This window comes from Acinonyx jubatus, chromosome E4 (genome assembly GCF_027475565.1).
Source record: "Acinonyx jubatus isolate Ajub_Pintada_27869175 chromosome E4, VMU_Ajub_asm_v1.0, whole genome shotgun sequence".
Classification (NCBI taxonomy): domain Eukaryota; kingdom Metazoa; phylum Chordata; class Mammalia; order Carnivora; family Felidae; genus Acinonyx; species Acinonyx jubatus.
Genome location: NC_069395.1, coordinates 59,076,415 through 59,101,874, shown reverse-complemented (window position 1 = coordinate 59,101,874; position 25,460 = coordinate 59,076,415). Strand labels below are relative to the sequence as shown.

The following is a 25,460-nucleotide window of genomic DNA, read 5'->3' as shown; positions in this document are numbered from 1 at the left end:
GGCAGTCATAAGAGGGAAGTATATAGCAATCCAGGCCTTCATTAAAAAAGGAAGAAAGGTCTCAGATACACAACCTAACCTTACACCTTAACGAGTTGGAAAAAGAACAGCAAGCAAAACCCAGAAACAGCAGAAGACAAGAAATCGTAAAGATTAGAGCAGAAATCAATGCTATCGAAACCTAAAAACAAAACAAAAAACAAAACAGATCATTGAAAACAGGAGCTAGTTCTTTGAAAGAAATAACAAAATTGATAAACCCCTAGCCAATTTGATTAAAAAGAAAAAGGAAAGCACCCAAATAAATAAAATCAAGAATGAAAGAGGAGAGATCACAACCAACACAACAGAAATGCAAACACTAAGAGAATATTATGAGCAATTATACTCATAAGAGAATTATTATGAGCCAATAAAATGGGCAATCTAGAAGAAATTGACACATTCTTAGAAACATATAAACTACCAAAATTGAAACAAGAAATTCCCAGAAACATATAAACTACCAAAACTGAAACAAGAAGATGCAGAAAAGTTGAACAGACCCATAACCAGTAAAGAAATCAAATTAGTAATAAAAAAATCTCCCCAAAAACAAGAGTCCAGGGCCAGATGGCTTTCCAGAGGAATTCTACCAAACATTTAAAGAAGAGTTAACACCTAATCTTTTGAAGCCATTCCAAAAAATAGAAATGGAAGGAAAACTTCCAAACTCATTCTATGAAGCCATCATTACCTTGATTCCAAAACCAGACAAAGACTCCACTAAACAGGAGAACTACAGACAATTTCCCTAATGAACATGGATGCCAAAATCCTCAACAAGACACTAGCCAACCAGATCCAACAATACATTGAAAGAATTATTCACGCGACCAAGTGGGATTTATACCTGGGGGGCAGGGGTGGTACAATATCCACAAAACAATGTGATACATCACATCAGTAAAAGAAGGGACAAGAACCACATAATCCTCTCAATAGATGGAGAGAAAGCATTTGACAAAATACAGCAACTTTCTTGATAAAATCCTTCAAGAAAGTAGGGTTAGAAGGATAGTACCTTAAGAGCATAAAGGTCATATATGAAAGGCCCATCGCTAATATTATCCACAATGGGGAAAAACTGAGAGCTTTCCCCCTAAGGTCAGGAACATGACAGGGATGTCCACTCTCACCACTGTTATTCAACACAGTATTGGAAGTCTTAGCCTCAGCAGTCAGACAACACAAAGGAATAAAAGGCATCCAAATCGGCAAGGAGAAGATCAAACTTTCACTCTTCACAGACGACATTATACTCTATACGGAAAACCCAAAAGATTCCACCAAAAAACTACTGGAACTGATCCATGGATTCAGCAAAGTCATAGTTTATAAAATCAATGGACAGAAATTGGTCGCATTCCTACACACCAACAATGAAGTGACAGAAAGAGAAATCAAGGAATCGATCCCATTTACAATTGCACCAAAAACCATAAAATACCTAGACATAAATCTAACTAAAGAGGTGAAAAATCTATACATTGAAAACTATAGAAAGCTTATGAAAGAAATTGAAGAAGACACACACACACAAAAAAAAGGAAAAAGATTCTATGCTCCTGGATAGGAAGAACAAATATTGTTAAAATGTCGATACTACCCAAAGGAATCTACATATTCAAAGCAATCCCTATCGAAATAACACCAGCATTCTTCACAGAACTAGAACAAACAATCCTAAAATTTGTATGGAACCAGAAAAGACCCTGAATAGTCAAAGCAATCTTGAAAATGAAAACCAAAGCAGGAGGCATCACAATCCCAGACTTCAAGCTATACTACAAAGCTGTCATCATCAAGACAGTATGGTACTGGCACAAGAATAGACACTCAGATCAATGGAACAGAATAGAGAACCCAGAAATGGACCCACAAACGTATGGACAACTAATTTTTGACAAAGCAGGAAAGAATATCCAATGGAATAAAGACAGTCTTTTCAGCAAGCGGTGCTGGGAAAACTGGACAGCGACGTGCAGAAGAATGAACCTGCACCACTTTCTTACAACATACACAAGAAAAAACTCAAAATGGATGAAAGACCTAAATGTAAGACAGGAAGCCATCAAAATCCTCAAGGAGAAAGCAGGCAAAAACCTCTCTGACCTCAGCTGCAGCAGTTTCTTACTCAACACATCTCTGGAGGCAAGGGAAACAAAAGCAAAAATGAACTACTGGGACCTCATCAAAATAAAAAGCTTCTGCTCAGTGAAGGAAACAATCAGCAAAACTAAAAGGCAACCGGTGGAATGGGAGAAGATATTTGCAAATGACATATCAGATAAAGGGTTAGTATCCAAAATCTGTAAAGAACTTATCCAACTCAACACCCCAAAAACAAATAATCCATTGAAGAAATGGGCAAAAGACATGAATAGACACTTCTTCAAAGAAGATATCCAAATGGCTAACAGACACATGAAAAAATGCTCAACATCACTCATCGATAGGGAAATACAAATTAAAACTACAATGAGATAGCACCTCACACCAGTCAAAATGGCTAAAATTAGCAACTCAGGCAAGAACAGATGTTGGTGAGGATGCAGAGAAAGAGGATCTCTTTTGAACTGCTGGTGGGAGTGTGAACTGGTGTAGCCACTCTGGAAAACAGTACGGAGGTTCCTCAAAAAATTAAAAATAGAACTACCCTACAACCCAGCAATTGTACCACTAGGTATTTATCCAAGGGATACAGGTATGCTGTTTCAAAGGGGCACATGCACCCCAATGCTTATAGCAGCACTATCAACAATGGCCAATGTATGGAAAGAGCCCAAAAGTCCATCAACAGATGAATGGATAAAGAAGTTGTGGTATATATATATACAATGGAGTATTACTTGGGAATCAAAAAGAATGAAATCTTGCCATTTGTAAATACCTGGATGGAACTAGAGGATATTCTGCTAAGCAAAATTAGTCAGAGAAAGACAAATATCATATGATTTCACTCATATGAGGAATTTAAGATACAAAACAGATAAACATAAGGGAAGGGAAGCAAAAATATAAAAACAGGGAAGGGGACAAAACAGAAGAGGCTCTTAAATATAGAGAACAAACAGAGGGTTGATGAAGGGGTTGTGGGAGGGGGGATGGGCTAAATGGGTAAGGGGCATTAAGGAAGACACTTGTTGGAATGAGCACTGGGTGTTATACATAGAGTATGAATCACTGGAATCTACTCCTGAAATCATTGTTGCACTATATGCTAACTGAATTGGGTGTAAATTTAAAAATAAATAAATAAAATATTTACAAAAAATAAGAAGAACAATGAAAGTCTAACCAAGGAAGTTCATAAGAAATTAAAGGTGCTTTAGTTCTACTGAAGAGTCTGCAAACCACCTAGAAACCAACTTGCTCTTGTTCTCTTTCACCTGAGCAGCTTCTCAATTACAGACAGGGAAGCAAAGCCTTAATGAGCAGCCAGGGAAAATGTTCCTTATTAAGCTTAGTTCTAGTATAGCAGGTTTCATCAGCTGAGCTAAAACACTGGAGAATTCAAGGTAGGCCCTCCTTGGAGTTTACAGAAGACCGAGAGCAGCTTCCACATCTAAGCTATAACGAATACTGAAAGAACACATTTTCTAGAGGAAAGCTCTCCCAAACCTGGCTGGTCAAAAAACACTTATGTACAGAGTCTATCCTTATACCTAGTCCATTGGACTTTCCTGAAGTAGAACTCCCACGTTAGCATTTTTGGAAGCTTCCTGGGGAGCACAGTAATGTGGGAGAGAGGAGAAGTAGATGAAGCCTCAGACCTAGCCAGGAGGTAGCTAGGTCTGCAGCTTCATCTACTTCTAGACATACCTTTGTATCATCAGGACTTAGGAATAGATTGGCTGTGGAAGGTGAAGAAAAGGCACAGATGTAGAGTCAGCTTTCTTGGGTTTGAATTCCATCTCCCCACTTACAAACCTATGTGACTGGGCAAGTTACCCTAAGTCTCAGTTTCCACATCAGAGAAAGTGGAAATAGGATTAAATAAATAAATGATTTATTTAAAATTAATCAATTGAAGCAACCCGTGTTAAACACTTAGCGCAGTGGTTGGTCCTTAGTAAGTCCTCACTGGTCACTTTTCATCATTTTTGTGTTAAAAAAAGGTACTTCAGGAGGCCTACTCTGAGCAAGGCAATGTTTTTAAGGGAGAAAAAAAGAAAAACTTCCTCTCTGACAATGCGTATGGGGACCCAAGATCACTTTCATTTTTCCATAACTACTGTTGATGATTTTTTCCCAAAAAAACATAAAGAGAAACACTTACGTATGGAAAAAAAGATTAGTTTTGTTGTGATGATCCTCAAAACCACAGCCCATCTAGAGTACTGAACACCATGGCATAAAGAAGAAATAAGTTCCAACTTTCTGACTCTCTTCACCATTCCCACCATCTGGACTGGGGAAACCAAATAGACACATGTGGATTCACTAATCTGCATTCATCTTGGGGTGTAATCACTTCCTCTCCCATTTTCCTGCTTACATGGAGGAAAACATCACTCACCATTAGGCAATTTCATTGCCTATCTCCAAAATGAGTATGGAATTCCCAGCTCGATCAAGATACCATTTTAAAGGATGCACCCTATAGGAGTCTTCAACTGAAATGGCACAATACTGATATAAAGATTGTGTATGCTAATTCAGGGGCAAGGTCTTAAATATCTAATCAATACAACCTATGTTAAGAGTACATTTTTTTCTTGTTAGATAGCAAACCAGACATTATATTCCTCAGTATATACTTTTTTAAGTTACTTTGAAAAATAGCATACTTAGACCATTGTCTTTCAATATCATAATTCACACCTAGGAAGGAGAAGGATTATAAGCACCAAGAGATGCCACCTCAAAGACCTCTGATACTTCTTGCATGATCTCAGAACCCGTCTCCTGATCACCCCCTTGTTGCAGGGTATTGGGCGGAGAGCTATAGCATTCTAAGGTAAATAACATAAGATTTGTCTCAGACCTTGCCTTGGGTTTTGCTGCCATCTATTTTGAATCTGAAAATCACCTCACGTTGTAGTAAATAATGGTTGCGTTTTTAATATAATACTAAAAATAAATATTTTTCTCCAAAGTGTCCTGTAATCCTAGGGTTGTTCTCTGCTTGCTCAAAAATCCTCTTCCCCATCCACTATAGTAAGTAGAAATACAATATACAATCAATATTTACTACAATATGAGGCCAATTATCAGATTCAAAATAGTTCTATTAATGCTGGTCTCTAATTTCAACTTATATTTTGGCTTTCCATCAGATGCTTTTTTTCAAGGATACCCTATTTGCATGCTTCTAATAGGAAGCATGATAGGATCTTCGATACAGTCTAACTGGTACCTTGAGAATCTTAGCCTTGGAAAACAATGAGGATGACTCAGCAGCCTCCTCCTATCTACAGGTTTCAAGGATAGCTATCTCCCAACTTCAAAGACGTCAGGAAACTCACACATTTCTGATCTGCACACAAGATCTACCTCTTCTGTCTGTGATCAAAACCATCCTCCTCCCAGGCAACTGCTCCCAAATGAACCAGTGACATGAGGATTTTCACACAGAGTATCATGGGACAATTCTATTTTTTAAGTTCTCATTGCAATGCATTTAAAGTACATTCTCTCTTCCTCATTTTTCAGGTGATGAAGTGGTTGAGGGTGTGGCCAGGTGAGTGGACTGCTGCGTGAGGTAGGGTGAAAGTGAAATCAAGATTTAGGGTGGGTCATTCACAAGGCAAATGGTGTCACCCAACACTGTGATGAAGGATAGACTTTATTTTGGAAGCAATTCTAGAAGGGATCCATTAATTGATAACAAATGGATTAGTTTAGAATGATAATTCATATATATCATGAACTATATGCATTTAGTTTTTCTTTAACGTTTATTCATTTTTGAGAGACCGAGCGAGAGAGAGAGGGAGAGACAGTGGGGGAGGGGCAGAGAGAGGGGGAGATACAGAATTCAAAGCAGGCTCCAGGCTCTGAGCTGTCAGCACAGAGCCTGACATGGGGCTCAAACTTACGACACGAGATGATGACCTGAGCCGAAGTCAGACACCCAACTGACTGAGCCACCCAGGCACCCCAGAACTATATGCATTTGGAAAGAAAAAAGAAAAAGTGAACTACATATACAATAATGACAACATAAAATGTAGGTGATCTTATTTTAATCTTAGTCCTTCCTTAGTGGGAAACGGGTAAAAGGCATGGCCAGATGTGGCTGGGAGGCAGAAGTATTCTTGCCCTTGTTGTGCTTGCATTTACTTCTTTCTTTCTTTTCTCTTTAAAAACTATTTTCCTGTCAAATAATATATGTAGACATCCTATCTGAACCTCTTCATCCTCCAGACCTTGAGAATCTTGACTCCCCGGCTTCTACCATCGATCCCCCTGGTTTGGTCTTCTAATGTTGTAGACCACTATTTCCACCACTTCCATGCCCAAATCCTCAACTCCCATCCTTACTAATCTGTGGATCCATCCAAAGGCAAAATGTCAACCTAAGATCAGTCCAATGTTTTGACTTTGTCACACCCATTACCTTCCACCTTGGGTGGACCTTCACAGGTACCCCTCTGTTCAGCTATCAGTCCCGTTTTTGTGGTTTCCAAATGAACTTTTCCATTATTTTTTTAAACATCTGGCTTCACACATCCCTCTTCACCCAATGTCAAGGGCAATGCCTCCCAATTAACAGAAAACACCAAAGCCAGTGAGACTCTCTCAACTCTCCATCATCAACCTACAGCAGCAGCTCACCTGCTTCCACACCCTTCTTTCTTCATCTGCTTTCACACACAGACATTCCTATTCCTGTCCCAGGCCAATCCCCCAACTTATGCTATGCATCCCATCCCTTGTGGCTTTCTCATGACACAGGCTATCAATTTTTTATCCCCCAATAAGCTTTAATGGGCCCTTCTCTACTGGGCCCTTCCATCAGCATGTACACATGCTCTAAACCCTTCCATGTCTTTTGAAAAGGAAAGGAAAGGAAAGGAAAGGAAAGGAAAGGAAAGGAAAGGAAAGGAAAGGAAAGGAAAGGAAAGGGAAGGGAAGGGAAGGGAAGGGAAGGGAAGGGAAGGGAAGGGAAGGGAAGGGAAGGGAAAAGGAAAGGAAAGGAAAGGAAAGGAAAAAGGAAAGGAAAGGAGAAAGGAAAGGAAAGGAAAGGAAAGGAAAGGAAAGGAAAGGAAAGGAAAGGAAAGGAAAAAGGGCAGTGATAACCAACTGATAACCCATTCTATTTTTCTTTTCCCTGACACAAAACCTCTGGAGCTAACCACACACCTCCATCAATCTCACCTCCCACCTTCTCACCTACTCTTACCCTTCCATTCAAATCTCAGCCTCCTGAAATCTAAACAGCACCCACAGCACTCAACTCAAATTCCTCTCTACAAGGTTATTAACAATAACTTCTGGTAAATTCAATAACTACTTTTCAGTCTTAATCTTACTTGACTTCTTGGCAACATTTTATATCACTTAATACTCCAAAATCTTTTTTCTATCCTACCTCTCTGACTGTTCCTTATCTGTCTCTCTGCAGCATCTTTTTTTGCTCTTCTCATTGAATAAATGTTCATCTATATATCAGGCCCCTCTCACTTCTCACTCTACAGGCACTTTTCAATGCATAATGTCTTTGAATATCATTTACACACTAAAGATTCCTCAATCTCTCTCCCACCTAAGCTTTTTCGCCTGACCACTAGATACAAATGACAATTATTTTTGCATGTGTTTTGGTAGATATCCTCAAGTTCTGCAAGACCTAAATTGTTCTCCCAACCTGCTCATCCTGTGTTTTTACTCAGTAAATATCATCACCCTCTACCCTATTGCTCAAGCCAGAAATCTGGGTACATCCTCCTTGTTTCTGCCTGTCCCTCACCTTTATACAATCAACCAAATTCTCAAGGCTTGTCATTTTGACTTTCTAAAGCATTTCAACCTTGGCTTCTCTAAGTATGCTCTCCAAACCAGCAGTATCAGCATCACCTGAGAATTTGTTAGAAATGAAAATTCTCCAACCCCATTCTCAGATTCATGCGATCATACACTTTAGAGGTGGAGCCCAGCAATTTATGATTTAACAAATCCTCCAGGTAATTCCAATGCTTGCTAGAGTTTAAGAACCAAGAACCATTAGAATTGTCCTTTTTTTCATCCCCACTACTACTTACATGGTTGAGGGCAATTATATTGCAACATCTCTTCAGAATCTTCCAACCTCTAAACCATACCCGTCCAACACGTCTCAGTCCAAACTCCACAAACACCCAGAATGCTCTTTCTGAAACATGGATCTGATCACATCACATTCCTCCAACTAAAACACTCCAGTGGCTCCCTACTGCTCTCAGGATTGACTTCCAATTCCTAAGCATCCTTCCAGAAGCTTTCATAAATGACTCAGATACTATCCAGCATCTTAAGTTGCCTCATCTGCCCCTGTCTCCTCACTCTGGGACTCTGTGCTCCAGTCATACTGACCACTTAAATCTCAAAACTCTTTGACGACCACCTCTCCTTTTAAACAGCTGTGTCACTATGTCTTTTCATCTTTTTGACAGTAAGAAAACAAGTACAAGAGAGTATCTGCGTTTTTTTGTGGAAAAATTCAATAAATATTGTGTAACTAGCCAGTAACCTTACATGGTTAGAGATAGAAAAATCAAAGTCACACAACAGATTCACTTTTTATATGTTACCTGAGTATAGACCAGGGGTCAGCAAACCACAGCCTATACAGGCCAAATTTGGCCAAATGCCCATTTTTGCAAATAGTTTTCTTAGGAAACACAGCCAAACGTATTCATTATAAATTGTCTATGGCTGCTTTCACGTGACAACAGCAGACCTGAGTACTTGTGACAAAGGCTGTAAGTATTTACTAAAGCCTAAAATATCTTCTATGTGGCCAACTTTGAAAAACTTTGCCAACCCCTCAGCTAAACAATAAAGGTAATAAAAGTGGAAAAAATCTTCTTTCAGGTATCCAAAGCCCTGTGAAAATCAAGAGAAAAATAACTCTCTAAATTCCTCGTTGGGTGAGGTTTGCTCAGTACAGGTTACCTTTAGTTTACCATAGATTCATAATTCCATACTTCTCCTGCCTCTTGAGATAAGAAAGGCCTCGAGAAATGTGAGTCACATCAATAGAACTTGTTAATATTCAATGCATATCCAGGAGAAGGATTAGAAAAGAAAATCATGACAGAAAAGTTGGCCTAAGTCACTCATTTTAATAAAACTCCATCGTATATATTCCAAATGAATTCTGAGTCACTCAACACTTTTTGCCAAATATGTGATAAAAAGTACCAGTTGTGAAAGTCAAAACAGATATCCCTAATAGCATAATACTCTTAAATGAGGAAAAAACAAATCATGAAGAAGAAAGTAGGTCGCTGACTTAAAAAGTGTGACTGCCAATAATGTATTTTTAGAAACTGATTTTTCTAAACTCCAATTAACTTTATGATTGGGGATTGATCTAAAATCCACAAAAGTACTGGTAACATTTCTAAGTTCAGAAAACTTTGTGGCAAGGAAATAACAATTAGTACCTTTACTACTTTTGTAACAATACTCTTGAATTCCCCCTGATTGGTGTGGGGGGGTGGGGGGAGCATTGGGGGGAAGAAGAAATCACTTGTATAACCTTCTTTTTTTTTTTAAGTAATCTCGACACCCAATGTGGGGCTCGAACTCACATCAAGAGTAAGAATCCCATGCTCTATTGCCTGAGCCAGCCAGGTATCCCAATTTCTGTTGTTTAAGCCACAAAATCTGTGGCATTTATTTTTTTATTTTTATGTATTTATTTTTTTAAGGAACCTCTATGCCCAATGTGAGGCTCAAACTCATGACTCCTTTTTATTTTTTTAAGCAAACTTGTTTTACCTTCTTAAAATACACAAAAGAAACGTGTTAGAAATTTGCTAAATCACATATCAGATAAAAAAATTAAAATAATCTCAAAATATACATACTTAAATTCAAATGTATAAAACTTGGATACCGATTATTACAGGATCCAGGAATACAACCATTCACTGAGCAGCAACCAGGGACAAATCACTATAAATTGTAGGGATAAAAAGAATGTGACAGAATATTTTTTTAATAATGGAGTCCAGAGAAATAACACTTTTTAAATATATTTTTTAAGGTTTATTTATTTATTTGAGAGAGACAGAGACAGCACAAGTGGGAAAGGGGTAGAGAGAAAGGGGTAACTCTTGATCATTCAAGAGAGAGAGAGAGAGAGAGAGAGAGAGAGAATCCCAAGCAGGCTCCATGCTGCCAGCACAGAACCCAATGTGGGGTTTGAACTCATGAAACCATGAGATCATGACCTGAGCTGCAACCAAGAGTCAGACGCTTAACCAACTGAGCCACCCAAGTGCCCCAAGAGAAATAAAACTTTTTAAAGTATATATTAAAAGCCTTTTAGTTCACACTAAACTGTAGGGCTACAAGCATGGCAGATGTAATTTGACCCAACGCATAATCAATCCTATGGTAAAGAAAGGCTAGTAACGCAAAGAAAAATTTTTTAAGCCATACAAATGTACGGACTGCAAAGAAAGAAATCAAGTAGGAACTTCTTGATACATATCTACTTATTATATTCTTTATGAAATAAATCTATTTTTTAATTTTTTGTTGTTGTTGTTGAGAGAAAGAGAGAGAGAAACAGAGTGCAAGTCAGGCGGGGGGACAGAGAGAGAGGGAGACACAGAATCTTAAGCAGGCTCCAGGCTCCGAGCTGTCAGCACAGAGCCTGCACAGAGCCTGGGGTAGGGCTCAAACTCACCAACCATGAGATCATAACCTGAGCCCAAGTCAGGCGCTTAACTGACTGAGCCACCCAGGTGACCCGAAATAAATCTATTTTATAACCTTAAATAAAGTTAAATGAAAAAATGCCTTTTGGAGAAAACTAACAATAGTAAGTAAATTTTTTCCTGTTTAATATTTATTGATTATTCCCTTCAAATATTTCAATAAATTATCCAACCCAAAAAATCAAACTTATTCCATGTGGTAGAGTTCTTTGAAAGAGAGGAGCAATGTAACTGTGTAGCAAACCAATCTCTGGCCCTTTTTGGCTCCTCTATCCTAGGAATGCTGAGTGAAACAGAGGTCCTTATTCTTTGGGGAGGTGTTACAGAAAGCCATTCATTCATGCCACATTATCTGTAAAGCATGCCAGACATTCACACACATAAACACTGAGGGCTAATGCAGCAAATATGTAAGTTATCTGCCAAGATTTGAGTGTAATGTTTCTCAGAACCAGGGACATCATGCAGTCAATATGAAGTGGTCACAGCACCAAGTGGACATGATGGTTCCTCTTCACAGTTTGCACACACACACACACACACACACACACACACAGCTTCTCCTACTCCCTCCATCTCCATTCCACTCCATCCAGAAAGGTGTGGGCAGGGAGGATTGGGCGGGAAATATGGTAATTGCAGCAGTAAAATCATAAGTAGCAAATGTATTAAGAAAGAAGAATGGCAATAAGCCCAGAAGGAGAGATCCAACAGAGTCAATTCTCAAGCCAATTAATTTCTAAGCAAACCCATATTCCATCCCATCCTCCATCTGCTCTCCCTTCAAGTGTTTACAAGATTATTAAATATAGGTAACTCTTGATCATTCAAGACAATTCACTTACTGGATTATCTGGTTCCTACCTTACACAGCCTTCTTCATGAAATCAAGGCACATTTATTAAAGGGTACAACAGGTTCTACGATAGGAACTTGAAATGTAATAATTAAAAATAGTAATTGCTAATATTTACTGGGTACTTATGTGCCAGGAATTGTGCAATGCTTTATTGATCTCATTTAAGATTCAAAATAACTCCAGAGGTAGGCACTAGCACTACACATGAAAAATTTTAATCTGTGACCTTGGGTAAATGTCCTAACATCTTAAATGGAGTAGATGAGATTGTAATCCAGTTTAGGACTAGAGTCTGCTCTTAACCACTCTGGGGAGACCTGATGCCCATATTTACCAGAGTTCTGTGTCTCTATGGTAAACACAGAGACAAAGCATTGCATGAATCACAGAGACACCTCCACGTAAAATGTAATTTGCACCGGAGCCTTATAGGGTAAATAGACAATTATAATACATGTGTCAGGTCTACTAAGAGAGAAAATTCAGACTTAGATGGTTGAAGAAGATAACTCATAGGGAACTCTGAACCCCATTCTATTAAAAAAAAAGTAGAATTTCATTGGGAAATAATAATTTATGAACAGAAGCAGTAGGACTCACAGAGCCCCAGAGGTGAGAAAAAGTATAGATCGTTGTCAAACTGATGGCACTTCAACATAGTGAAGGACAGAGTTTGGAGGAACAGAAAGGAAGTGGGTCGTGAGCTAGAGATGTATGAAAGGGTTGCAAGCAGGAGACAGATCATGGAGGTCAAAAGAACTGGTACTTCGTTGACAGAGAAACCACTAAAAGCTTTATGCAGGATGTACAGCAAAGGGTTTCTCAACTATTGCCATTTGGTACTGGAAAGTCCTTTGTTAGGGAGGGAAGATGCCAGCTGCAGCCCTCCCCAGTTGTAGCAACCAAAAATGTCGGCATACATCATCACCTATATCTGGAAGAGAACTTGGCCCCAAACCAAGAAGCCCTAGGAAAGCACAAGGAGATTGGACTGGTGACTAGTAACAGGCATACCCAAGAAGGTAATTAAAAAGGCTGATGTGATAAATCAAGCAAGTAAGGACTGAACTAAAAGGAGATGTTCCTGATTCCTCTTGTATAACATGGCCTCATAATCTAGCCCTCCATAATCATCTAAAGAATATTCCATGCCCACCCTGTGCAGAATCCTCTGCACCTTTGAAGCCCATATCAAGCAGTAATGTCATTATCTGATTTCCTTATTGCAGAAACTAACTGACCTCCACACAGCCTTACACTCCTCCAGGACTGTTGGCATGGTCTCATGTCCGCATCTCAACACCTACTCCTCCACAATCCTGTGGGACACTAAATCCCAGCCAACAACCTCAGTGCCTCAATTCCAAAGACAATGGGCATTCCACTCCACAGACTGGACTTTGGAATCAGTAGAACAGCTTCATCTCTGAAATCTTGAATACCAGTATCTTCTGGCCAAAGCCTCCCATTAACCCATTTTCACTACACCTATTTCTCACTGTCCTTAAGAATTTTAATCTTATGATATTTGTCTTTCTCTGGCTAATTTCGCTTAGCATAATACCCTCTAGTTCCAACTACATGGTTGCAAATGGCAAGATTCCATTCTTTTTGATTGGTGTATATATATATACCACATCTTCTTTATCCATTCATCCGTTGATGGACTTTTGGGCTCTTTCCATACTTTGGCCGCTGTTGATAGTGCTGCTATAAACATTGGGGTGCACGTGCCCCTTCAAAACAGCATACCTGTATCCCTCAAATAAATACCTAGTAGTGCAATTGCTGGGTCATAGGGTAGCTCTATTTTTAATTTTTTGAGGAACTTCTATACTATTTTCCAGAGTGTCTGCATCAGTTTGCATTCCCACCAGCAGTGTAAAAGAGATCCTCTTTCTCCGCATCCTCACCAACATCTGTTGTTGCCTGAGTTGTTAATGTTAGCCATTCTGACTGGTGTGAGGTGGTATCTCATTCACTTCACTCATATGAGGACTTTAAGATAAAAAAACAGGTGAACATAAGGGAAGGGAAACAAAAATAATATAAAAACAGGGAGGCGGACAAAACAGAAGAGACTTATAAATATGCAGAACAAACTGAGGGTTGCTGGAGGGGTTGTGGGAGGGAGGATGGGCTAAATGTGTAAGGGGCATTAAGGAACCTACTCCTGAAATCATTGTTGCACTGTATGCTAACTAACTTAGATGTAAACTTTAAAAATAAATTAAATAAAATTATTTAAAAGAGAACTTTAATCTTGATTTATTACTCTCTATCATAATTTATTAGATCTGCTTATTTTTAATGCAACTATGGTAATGCTAGTAACAGCAGCTCCTTCTCCCTCTAGGAATTGCCACCATTATGTCCCAAACAATCATACATTCTATTCTAGATGTCCATGAGAGTTTTATCATCTTCCGTGAAACGTGTTCCCTCCTTAGTATTCTGCCTCTTTGTAGATAGAGTATCACCATCCACCTAGAGTTGCAAATCCGAAACCAAAGAAGCCATCTACTCCTTCACTTCCCCATATCTAATTAAAATGACAAGTCCTGTCAATTCTAAATCCTAAACATTCCCCATAGCTGTCTCTTTCCTTCCACACTGCCTGTTTCAGTTTAGACATTTTAACTGATCATCCCAGCACCAATTTTAAACTTCTTCATTCTCTACTCTGCAACCAGAATGATTTCTTATAAATGGCAATCTGTTATAGCTTAACTACTCAAAAATTATTTACAAACATCCCCAAGGAGTGCTCACTTCAGCAGCATATATACTAAAAACATCTCTAAGGTGACATAAATATTTCCATGTCTGGCCTCCTTTTACCTATCATTCTCTCAATTTATACTCAAAATCATCTGCATGCTTCATACATAGACTTATCCTGATCTGGCTGGTCCCTACAGCAAACTCCAATTCAGCCTCAAGTCTCACCCTAAGGATTATCTCCTGAGCTACCAAGGAGACTCAGTTAATCCTCTCCTTTGCTCCCTTCACTGTACATACCTCCACTGGAACTCTAAATGCAATTATGATCTGTGGCGACAGTTAACATACATTGAACACTTACTGTATGCCCTATACTCTACACAATGCTTTATTTGTATTCATGCTTTCCTCTTACTCAGAAACCAGTACATCACTGCTCATTTTACAAGAAACAAACTGAGAAACTAAGCCATTCACCTATGTTTACAGAGTAAGCGGGAAATCCAGGATTCAAATCCAGGACAATCAGACTACAGAGCCCACCGCAACCACTAAAGTCCAATAATTTCTTTACATATCTTTTCTCTTTAAAGTGGCTGTAAATCAGTTGAGAATAGAGTCGTTAATTTCTGTGCGCCTAATAACCAGGGGCAGGGCAAGAGAAAAGGAGCTGGAAAAAAAAAAATAGAAGTCATAATTATATATCAGGAACCTGATCTAAATTAAAAGAGGAAGCTATTAGATGTCTTAATCCATTCAGGCTGCTATAACAAATATCATAGTTTGGATGGCTTATAAACAACAGAATTTATTTCTCACAATGGAGGTTGGAAGTCCAAGATCAAGGAAACAACAGCGTTCCTTATCTAGTAAGATCCCTCTTTCTGGTTCATAGTTGGTGCCTTCTCACTGCATCCTGACATGGTGGAAGGAGATATCTCTGGGCAGGATCTCTTTTAAAAGAGCACTAACCCCATTCATGAGGGCTCCATCCTCCTGATCTGGTCACCTCCCAAAGGCCCCACCTCCAAACACCATCACACCAGGCATAAGGATTCCAAAGTATGAATTTTGTATACAAATATTCAGACCACAGCAGTAGTCTTCAAGAAAAATTGAAAGAACTCCATTAAATGGTAAGAATAGGGTACAAACTCAAAGATATTGAGAATATAGATAGAAAAAGAAAGAAAGAGAAAGAAAAAGAAAGATGATAGATAAATAGATGATAGATAGATAGATAGATAGATAGACAGACAGACAGACAGACAGATAGATAGATACAGGTTTCTTCTCCCAAAAGAAAACAAAATAAAAGGCAATCAAAAACTTTGTTGTGCTAGATGAGGGCTCCCTATATCAGAAAGGGATAAATCAAATGTAACTGAACTAAATACGGGATACTTTTGAGCAAGTGACTGTTTATTAAAATAACAGAATCCATTGGAACTTAACCCCAGAAACATCCTCATCTGAGTGGCCTGGGGGCTGTGATTTTGGGATATTAAAAAGGAAATGAAATCAGAGCACACTATCGCCTCTGCAAGGCAACAGTTACAGGGTGTCCAAACATTTTCTCAACTTTTAAAATAAAATTAAAAATTAACCTTAGGGGAGCTTAGGTGGCTCAGTCTGTTAAGCATCGGACTCTTGACTTAGCTCAGGTCATGATCTCACGTCAAGCCCCATATCCAGCTCTGCACTCACAGCGTGGAGACTGCTTGAGATTCTCTCTCTCTCTCTCTCTCTCTCTCTCTCTCTCTCTCTCTCTTTCTCTGTCTCTCTCTCCCTTTCAAAATAAATGAATAAACATTTTTTAAAACAATTAACCTTAAAAATATACCTGAAGGATAAAAGTGTTCTTGGTAGAAGCTAGAAAGCTCAGGTTGGGACCAGGTGGAGGAGAAAGTAGGGACACTAGATAGCCTAATTATGTGAGGTGGGTGGGGCAGCAGGAGACATCATCCGAAGTCAATGAAACGACAAAATAATCTGAACCATATTATTTAAGGTTCAAGGCAGAATTATCAAAGGGAAACTAGAAGACCAGTATTAACTATACTGGAAGGAATGGGGAGGGGAAAGGTTGGGAAATACCTAAATCCTAATCTGTGACAGCCCAAAGGCAAATCAGCAAACTTAAAATATCAAAGTTAAAACCATCAAAACAAGAACAAGGAGAGCCAGGCAAGGGTAGAACTAGAGTGGGAGAGGCCAGGGCCAGGAGCAGAGCTCTTCTTTAACCAGGTGAATGTAGTACCTTAGACCTCTTTTAAGTCCTTAAAATTAAACAAACAAAGACTAAAATAAGTAAAACTGAGGGAAAGGATTATATTTTCAATCTACTCTTGTCACCCTGCTTCTCATGAGTTTAGGCAATGATTACCTGAGTAATGGAACAGATGTAAAACTATGGCTACAAAATGAATTTTGTTAAATGAAATCTTCTGTTTTACTACTGACTCCTACGTTGAGATTAGAGGGAAGTCTGCAAGGAAAAGAAATGTTCAGCTAAAATAATTTAAAAAGATGGTCTGAAAATTAAATATAATTTTAATATCACACTTAAAAACTTCCTGAGACCTAATCCTATACACAGTGTTTCAAAAACAAAAGTACAGTAATGTATGTGTGTGTGTGTGTGTGTGTGTGTGTGTGTGCATTTTCTTAGAACTGAAAGATGTGTCATGGCTTTTATTTCTTCTCAGAAAAAGATTTGTGTGGCTTTGACTAAAAAGTATCCAAGTATTCTTCCTACTCTGAAAAAAATTGGATTCAAATAGAAATGATCATTTCTATTTGTTCACTTAAGTCTTCATTCCAGCTACTGGTGATGGTGAGCAGAGTGTATTTCATTAGTTTTTCAGCAGAGACCATTATTGGTTTTGATTGATGAATTATTTTTCTGACACGTTCAGGATCATGTTTTCTTTATGCCTTTTTAGCCTAAATTTTCATGTCTTCCTTCTCTTTAATTATAGCCTCACTAATAACTCATTCAAACTTATAGCCATTTACACACATAGCAAGGAGCTCTTGCCCATCTGGTAAGCATGGGATTACTACATAGTTAGCAAAATTAGCAAAACCTGCCAAACCCAAAAAAGCCAGGGATCCAAAAATATTCTACTAGGAAGACATTTAAAATCAGTTCTAAAGGAGCAAGTATAATCATTTACTCCTGCCAAAATCTTTGGGCCAAGTAAACTCGCTTTATTTTTTGTGATGCAGAGGCAACATGATATCTGACACAGTGATGATTAAAGAAATCCTAGAAGACCTATGTGAGATAACTGTGGTTTGCTGGAAAACAGTCGCTAATGAATATGACTCAGAAAAATCTAATATAAATAAAAGCATTCAAAGGAAAAGGGATCTTGAGGGACCACATACTGAACCTATTCTTGCAAAATGACCTCCATCTACAACTAACAGGCAATGAGCCAGAGCCCGTGGTCAGCCATAGGCTGAGGACTAGCATTCTTTGTCCACAGGGAGCAGGGCAGTGGCCCAAAACTGCAAGTTACACCTGATTCTTGAACAACTCGGGTTTGAACTATGTGGGTTCACTTATATACTTTTTTATAGTACAGTAAATGTATTTTCCTTCCTTATGATTTTAATAACATTTTCTTCTCCCTAGCTTACTTTTTTGTAAGAATACAGTATGTAATACATATAACATACAAAACATGTGTTAATCAACTAGTTTTGTTATCAGTAAGGCTTCCAATCAACAGTAGGCCCTGAGTAGTTAAATTTGGGGGAAGTCAAAAGTTGTATGTGTAGTTTTGACTGTGTGTGGGGGGTGTGCCCCTAACCCCCACATTGTTCAAGGGTCAACTATATATGATGTGACATAATGAAGTTTTTGCTATTTCTAAGGATTTATGGCAAACATTTCAGGAGAGAGATTTTTTTCTAACACTTGAGAAATGACTAGAACAGGCTCCAGAAGGAAAAAAGTCTTTCCTCACCACAAAAAAAATACCATGATCTACAATTAAAGAATACAATCTACCAAGCAGTAGTAATATGCATGTGTTTTCTCTCGTTAGCTTCAGAAATGATCTAGCTTAGAATTCTATCGGATACACAAAACCAACAACAGTAACAAAAAAAAAAAAAAAAAAAAAAAAGCAAAAGGCAAATGTGAGGATATGTCAGAGAATAAGAAGTAAGTTGATAGTTTCTGGGTCCCCAGGTTAGTAATGGAAATGGAAAAAGATAATGCACAATGCTATCAGGCCTATAAAGGATCTCCATCTTTCTTTCTGTTTTGTGAATACATGGCTATGCAAAGGGCTACAAACCTGATGGTTGAAATATCTTTATATCATGGCCCTAATTTTGATTAGCTAATAAAGTCAACATCATTCCACCAGTGAAAAGCAAAAGCTAATGTTGGTCAGCTTATATGCTAAGTATTAGTTTTCTAAATAAACAGAATTTTATTCAAGAAAAGTATATAACGAGCACTAGTTCTGTCCTTACAACATTTTCCTCCTAAAACAGACCTGGCTTCTCCATCTTAATAAATGGCACAAGCATCCACCCAGCTACTTAAAATAAAAAACTAAGAAGTTATAGTTGACTTTCTTTTTCCATTGCCCCCACGTCTAACTTACCAGAAGTCCCATCAGCTCCACCTACAGAATCCATCTCACACCCAAGGACTCTTCTCTCCCTCACCACCATCCTACCCCAAGTTACCACCACCATCCCTCACTCAACTATTCCAATAAGCCCACCTGGATTTCCTACTTCTACTTCTGCCTCCAATACTCCATTATCCAAAGACTAGGATAAATGATTCATGTAAAATATGTTCTTGCCCTGCATAAAACCTTCCCAAAGCTCCTACTTAAATAAAAATCTATTTTCCCTCCATGGCTTTCAGGACCCTGCACATTCTGACCCTGAGTCCTTTCTATCCTCAACTCATTAAACTTCACCCATGCAGGTGCTCAGGCTGTGTGCTTAGGTCATGCTTATACTCTCCCTAGACCCTCTGTACTTATCAGGTGAGCTTCCTGGAATGATCTTCCCTCAGACCTCCCATCAGGAATCCTTAGTGAGGCTTCCCCTACACTCACCCTACCCCACCCTCATTCACCCTATCGTGTTACTAGGGTTTATTTCCTTTATAGCATTTACTAGAATCTGATGTAAATTCATGACCTATGCTTTTACTTGTTGTTTTGTTTTGTCTTTTATGTGTCTCTCCCCACCATGAAGAGGATATAAATTTCAGGAGAACAGAAATCCTATTTCTCTTCCTCAGTGACGTATCTGTGGAGACTAAAGCACTCCCTGGCATATAGAATGTATTTGGTAAGCATCTGTGAATGAATTAACATTATCACTCAAAGCTCTTTACCTTTTAGTGTTCTTGAAACTTATGTGAAGTCTTTTCATATTATTTATAGCATTTCTAAAGCAAAATGTTAGGCCCTAAAAAATGTATAATATAACATGGGGCTAGAATCAAAAAGGTTGAATGAAGAAAGCTAATCCACAAACCATATCAGTGAGATCCCTAAGTCAAAACTCTTTACTGCTCTAATTATGTGTATAAATGGCAAGAGGAGGAAAAGGAGGGAATCGGATGGTCTTAGGGAAGGGATCAAAGTTGGGTTAGGAATAGTGCCAGTTATGAATTTATTCCCACATGGTGATCAGTCTCGAAGGGCTACTTTCCCCCAAGAGAATTGTTGGTTAGAAATCCTCCCAAGAGCGATTTTCTGGAAATCATCAAAGAAACTAATTATCAGAAATTTCTCCGCACACAGATAAGTGCCTTCCTCTCCATTTCCCCACTAATACCTCAGTCTACATAACTCCCTGTATTGTTACCTCTGTTGAGTTTTGAAGAAAATCCTTGACTGTGCATACAGGAAATGCACAGTTGTGTGACTGAACTTCTGTTTAAGTATATGGAATAACATTTCTCACTAAAGTGACTTTAAATTCTTATTTGTTTTGCGTTTAGTTTGGCAGGGGGAGTAGAGATGTTCTACAGAGCCAACAAATAAAGGAGAAAATACAATCACAGAAAGATGAGGGAAAGAAATTCTTATTCTGAGGAAATTACTTTCTACCATATTAAGGGATTTTATTTGTTTGCTTTTCCCTCTCTTTGCCATACCCAGCTGTCCTCCAGACAGACAATCATGAGAGGGGTTACTACTCTAACACAGGAATGGAGGGAGGTGGAAGATGAGAAGCAGCCAGTTCAGGGGCACCTGGGTGTTTCAGTCAGTTAAGGGACCGACTCTTGATTTCAGCTCAGGTCACTGTCTCACAGTTTGTGCAATCAAGCCCTGAATCAAGCCCCACATTGGGCTCCACAGAGCTTGCACACTCCCCCTGTCTCAAAATAAATAAACATTACAAAAAAGCAGCAGCCAGTTCAGTGATTAAGAAAGAAAAAAAGGAGGTATAGAATAATCCTATTCTTTTCAGTTTATTCCAATTCCACATTTATTGAATGAGAAGACCGTTTACCTCTAAACTTTAAGAGGATAATGCAGTCATTTTGGGGGTAGTTCCAATCAAAAGGCAAGCTTTAGACATGGCCAGGGTTTGCCTTTGTGCCACATTTATTTTAATCCCAACGTGCAAATTTATGTATTTTCTAGAACACAGCTCTCTGCACACTTTTAGCTACACAGTCCCCAGGTGTTCAGTTTCTATCATAACACAATTCTCTCATCAAAAAAAAAAAAAAAAGAAAGAAAAAAGAAGGAAGGAAAATTTTAAATTATCCAATTCTTCCCATAGAATAAAAAGATCTACCTAGAAATAATTAGCTAGTGCCATTTTTAAAAATAATTAAATATAAAGATCTTAAGAAGCAAGATTCACAAGTCACAGCACATCCTGAGAAGCCTTCTTTCACATGGAAAGTGTCAAGAAGATCTCACGATACTTTACGTGATTTATTTCCCTAATACTGAAGGGAGATCAAGGAAGAACATAGTTTATAATGTATGAAGAAGAGAAAGAAGAAATGCAAGACATATAGACATTTTATTATTTACTGTCACATCTTGATCAGGGCTCATTTTCATTGCCTTTCAAAAGTCACCATTATTTCATTCACTGGTCAATAGCATGTATACTAAAGGCACAGAAGAAGGGTGTAGTTGGAAGCAAGGAAACAACTGTAACGAACCCATATGGACGAGAACCCATTACTCTGCCTCACAAATACTGGGCTCTGCACAAGTGAGCCAACCAGACCTTCAATTTTCTTATCAGAAAATCACACAGGAGCATTCTTATATATCTGGGTTTTAGACGCAACTCAATACAACTACCAATGTCACACATGTACCACATACCTGAGAAACATTAGCAATACCTGGCTTGACAATGATAATCCAGCTGTGCTGATTGATATTCATTAGGAATTATGAATATGCCTTTTCGATTACTGTTTCACAGTATGAATGCTCTTGGTGAATGGGAGCTGGGGAGAAAGCAGACAATGCTGCTTCATATCAATGGTTAGTAAATAGATGAGCTGTGAACACACTGAAATAGTGTTCTAGGCACCCATGGAAACCTGCAGCCCCCTGGGAACAAAGCTCTGGCCCTTTGGTACTGCTTGTGAAGTAATGTCCATGACAGCCAAGTAGGCAGTCCTGACTCAGAGCCACTTGAAAATCATCACCGATTAAAGCAGGTTAGAAAACTGTCAAGAGTGACCATCTGTTAAGAAAAGGAGGTTTGACAAATATACTTAGGATTACTTAAGTGAGGAAGGAAAGTGTAGAAATTAAATAGACATGCTGAGCTGCTGAGTGGCTGAGGGAAGGATGACTTGCATCACATGTTGGTATTTAAAGTGTGGGGTGAGTGGGCAGACACACATCACAGCTGCTATTTTAACTCCAATCTGCCTCGCAGACAGAAGTAAATGTTCTTACTTACATCAAATGGAGCTGAACTTGATTGGGCGTTCTGATCACATGGTTCCCTGAAGCAGTCACTGAAAGGAAGTAGAAGACCCATGGCAATGATCCGGGAGCAAAACTTCTCTGCTTCTTCTGGAGGCCCGTTCTCTTGTTGGCTGAACAGCTTCTCCAACAGAGTTCGCCCTGCAGATGAAATACAGTCAGGAGCACTGGCATGTCACCTGGCTCGGAACCCTCCCAGAGGAGTGAAGCCTGGAAAAACACAACCAGTGAGCATCACTGTTGCCAAGGCCACTGAAGTGCACAGACAGCAGCTTCTCAAACACACAGAAAACTCCATAGTCTGAGGACTGGGATACCACATGGGAGAAGGTGGCTCTGGTTTGCTCTCCCACCTCCCAAAATATCTCCTGCCCCAAAAGAGGATACGCCACATGATGGCCCACCTGAAGAAGTATATTTCCACCTAAAGAAGTGCCCAGCCTTTGGGATTATCATTGGTAACCCTCCTTCCTCTCTTCATTTACCCTGCTAATGGCTCCCTGAGGGAGCAGTTAGCAACCACCAAGTGGACTAAGAAATGTCAGTGACTGACATTCATGGTCTCTGGCATGGCAATAGAGAAGGGCAGAGAATGAGGACACAGGAGGCAGGGAAAGGCCCCAACCCCCAAGAAAAGAGCCAGCAAATATGTCAGACAAATTTTTTTCATATGATCCTCAGAACCATAGCTCTATGGCAGGTGCAAACTTCAGCTTTTATTTCCCTAGAAGAGACCAGAGAAGACAGGCACGAGAACAGGACACTGGCCGAGGACCAAGAGGGCTGGGTTCCTCCTGGTGCCATGGTTCTCAATCCCAGCTATACCTCAGACTCATCTGGGAGAACACAATGGCTGGAGGTCCCTAATCCTTTCTAATACCACTCACTCTCTACTTTATTACCCTTTAGAAATTCATTCAGCTGATTCCTGCATTAGTCAACTACGATAGACACAGAAGATTTCCAGCATCCCTCCCAGGGCTACAACTGCTCCCTCAGCTCTTGCCCTGCTCCTGCCCCTGCCTGTAATTAGCGGATTCATTCTTCAAATTTAGATTAAAATTGCTTATTCAAAAAAGCCTTCAGTGACCCCCTTCCATACTCTTTTGGCGCCTTTCTTAGTTCTTTGTGTAATTAATTATTTTAATCATGTGTGTACTTATTTAACATCTACACCTCTCACTAAAATAAACTCCCTGACAGCCAGCATATATCCTGCAAATATGGCCTCTCACACATAAGAAGCATTAATAAGTATTTTTAGGATTTCTGAATAAATGCAATGCTATGGTTCTGTGACAAACACTTGTTCCTATCATAGTCAGAACTGGGAAGGAAATACCTCTATACCAGAGACCAGCAAACTCTTTCTATAAAGGATCAAACAATAAATATTTTAGGCTTTGAGGGCCACATAAGGTCTCTGCTGCATATTCTTCTTCATTTTCATTTTGAACAGCTTTAAAATGTAAAAAGCATTCTTAGCTTAGGGCTATGCAAAACCAGGCACAGGTCTGTACTTGTTAGAACAACTAAATTTCAAATGTATAAATGTCTGTCAGGAGACTAATCATACAATTTTGATGTCTCTTTCCTATTCCCATTTTACATATCTTATGACTGAAAACAGCCAGAAAATGAAGTGGTTCTTTCCTGTAACTCAGAAACTTTGTATGACAGAAAGTAAGGGAGATAGGACCTTCCATATATGAGAGTATTTAAGTGGGAGTGAGTAAATGTGTATGTGTATCAAGCCAAAAATTATCAAAAAGGGTATGGAATAATGTGGAAGTTCCTCCCTGGAACTTCAGCTCCATGATGAACAAACACAACCCTCAAGCCTTCGTCCAGGGCTTCTCAACCACAACTCCACGGACACCTTGGGATGGATAATTCTCTGTCCTGTGCTGTCCTGTGCATTGTAGGATGTAGGCAGCATCACTCACTATTACTCAATAGATGCAGCATAACCATTGCACCTCCCATTGTAAGACGCCAAGCGTCTTCAGACATTGCCACATGTCCCCCAGCCAGCAAAATCACCCCAGCTTGAGAATCCCTGCCTCAGCCTCTCTGAAGGGAACCTCACCTGATTGCATGGAAAGTAACCTGGCTGCCACGTGAGTCCTTCTCCAGCAGCCCTCTCACATGGACACATTTTGTATCAAATCGCACATATATTAGGGGTAGGAAGTGAGTGAGTGACTTCCTTGATCCCCATTAGTAATTTCAAGTGATTTATTCTCCAAAACCATCAGCATGGCTAGACCTGTCACTGGCTAGACCAGCTGTCATCCTTCTCCTTTCTTGCATCCACTGACTTCTTGTCATTCCTGATCCCCTCCCTGCCATTCACTGAATACTTTACCTCCTGACTCAACTGCTCTGTTTTCCACCTCTACTCTTATCAGTGATTCTGACATCCACATGGAGATCAAACCAACACCCAGGGAGAAAACTCATCTGAGATCTTGAATCCTTGCCTCTAGTCAGTGCTTTCTCTTCCCCCACACAGGCAACCCATTCAGAAGACCAATTTCAAACTTTACTCCAGCCCTCCATGGCTTCCTATCAACCTCAGACAAAAACCCAACTGTCACCATGACTCAAGAGGCCCTTCCCCTCCTGTCACCTTTTCCTGCTCTCCCTGAGGGCACTCTGACCTACAGGCCTCCTCCTTTTTAGCACACAGAGCTCATGCTTACCTCAGAGACTTTTGTACTAGAACACTCTTTCCAACATACTTGAATGACTCACTGTTTCATCTTATTCAGGCCTCTGCTCAGTTGTCTTTTCCACTGAGATAACTTCCTGACCCTCCATTTCTCAAATAGCATTGTCAGTCACTCTTTTTCACCTTATCCCTCTTTATTCTTCAGAGATCTCCGCTCTTGAATTTTTGTGAGTCTGTGATCTGTCTCTTCCTCCTGGAAAGTAAACTCCATTTTAGCAGACTCCATTGTTTGGTTACCACCTCTTACCCAGTATCTCAAG

General features: G+C 39.3%; 1 protein-coding gene across 2 annotated transcripts in view; it reads right to left on the bottom strand.

The window, feature by feature from the left end:
* Nucleotides 1-25,460, bottom strand: part of FMN2 (formin 2) — a 393,129-nt gene that overhangs the window by 326,906 nt on the left and 40,763 nt on the right. For both annotated transcript variants that reach the window (XM_027046367.2, XM_053209733.1), the window contains exon 3: nt 22,441-22,607. In XM_027046367.2, coding sequence (XP_026902168.2) covers nt 22,441-22,607 — 167 coding nt within the window. The remainder of the gene's footprint in view (nt 1-22,440; nt 22,608-25,460) is intronic.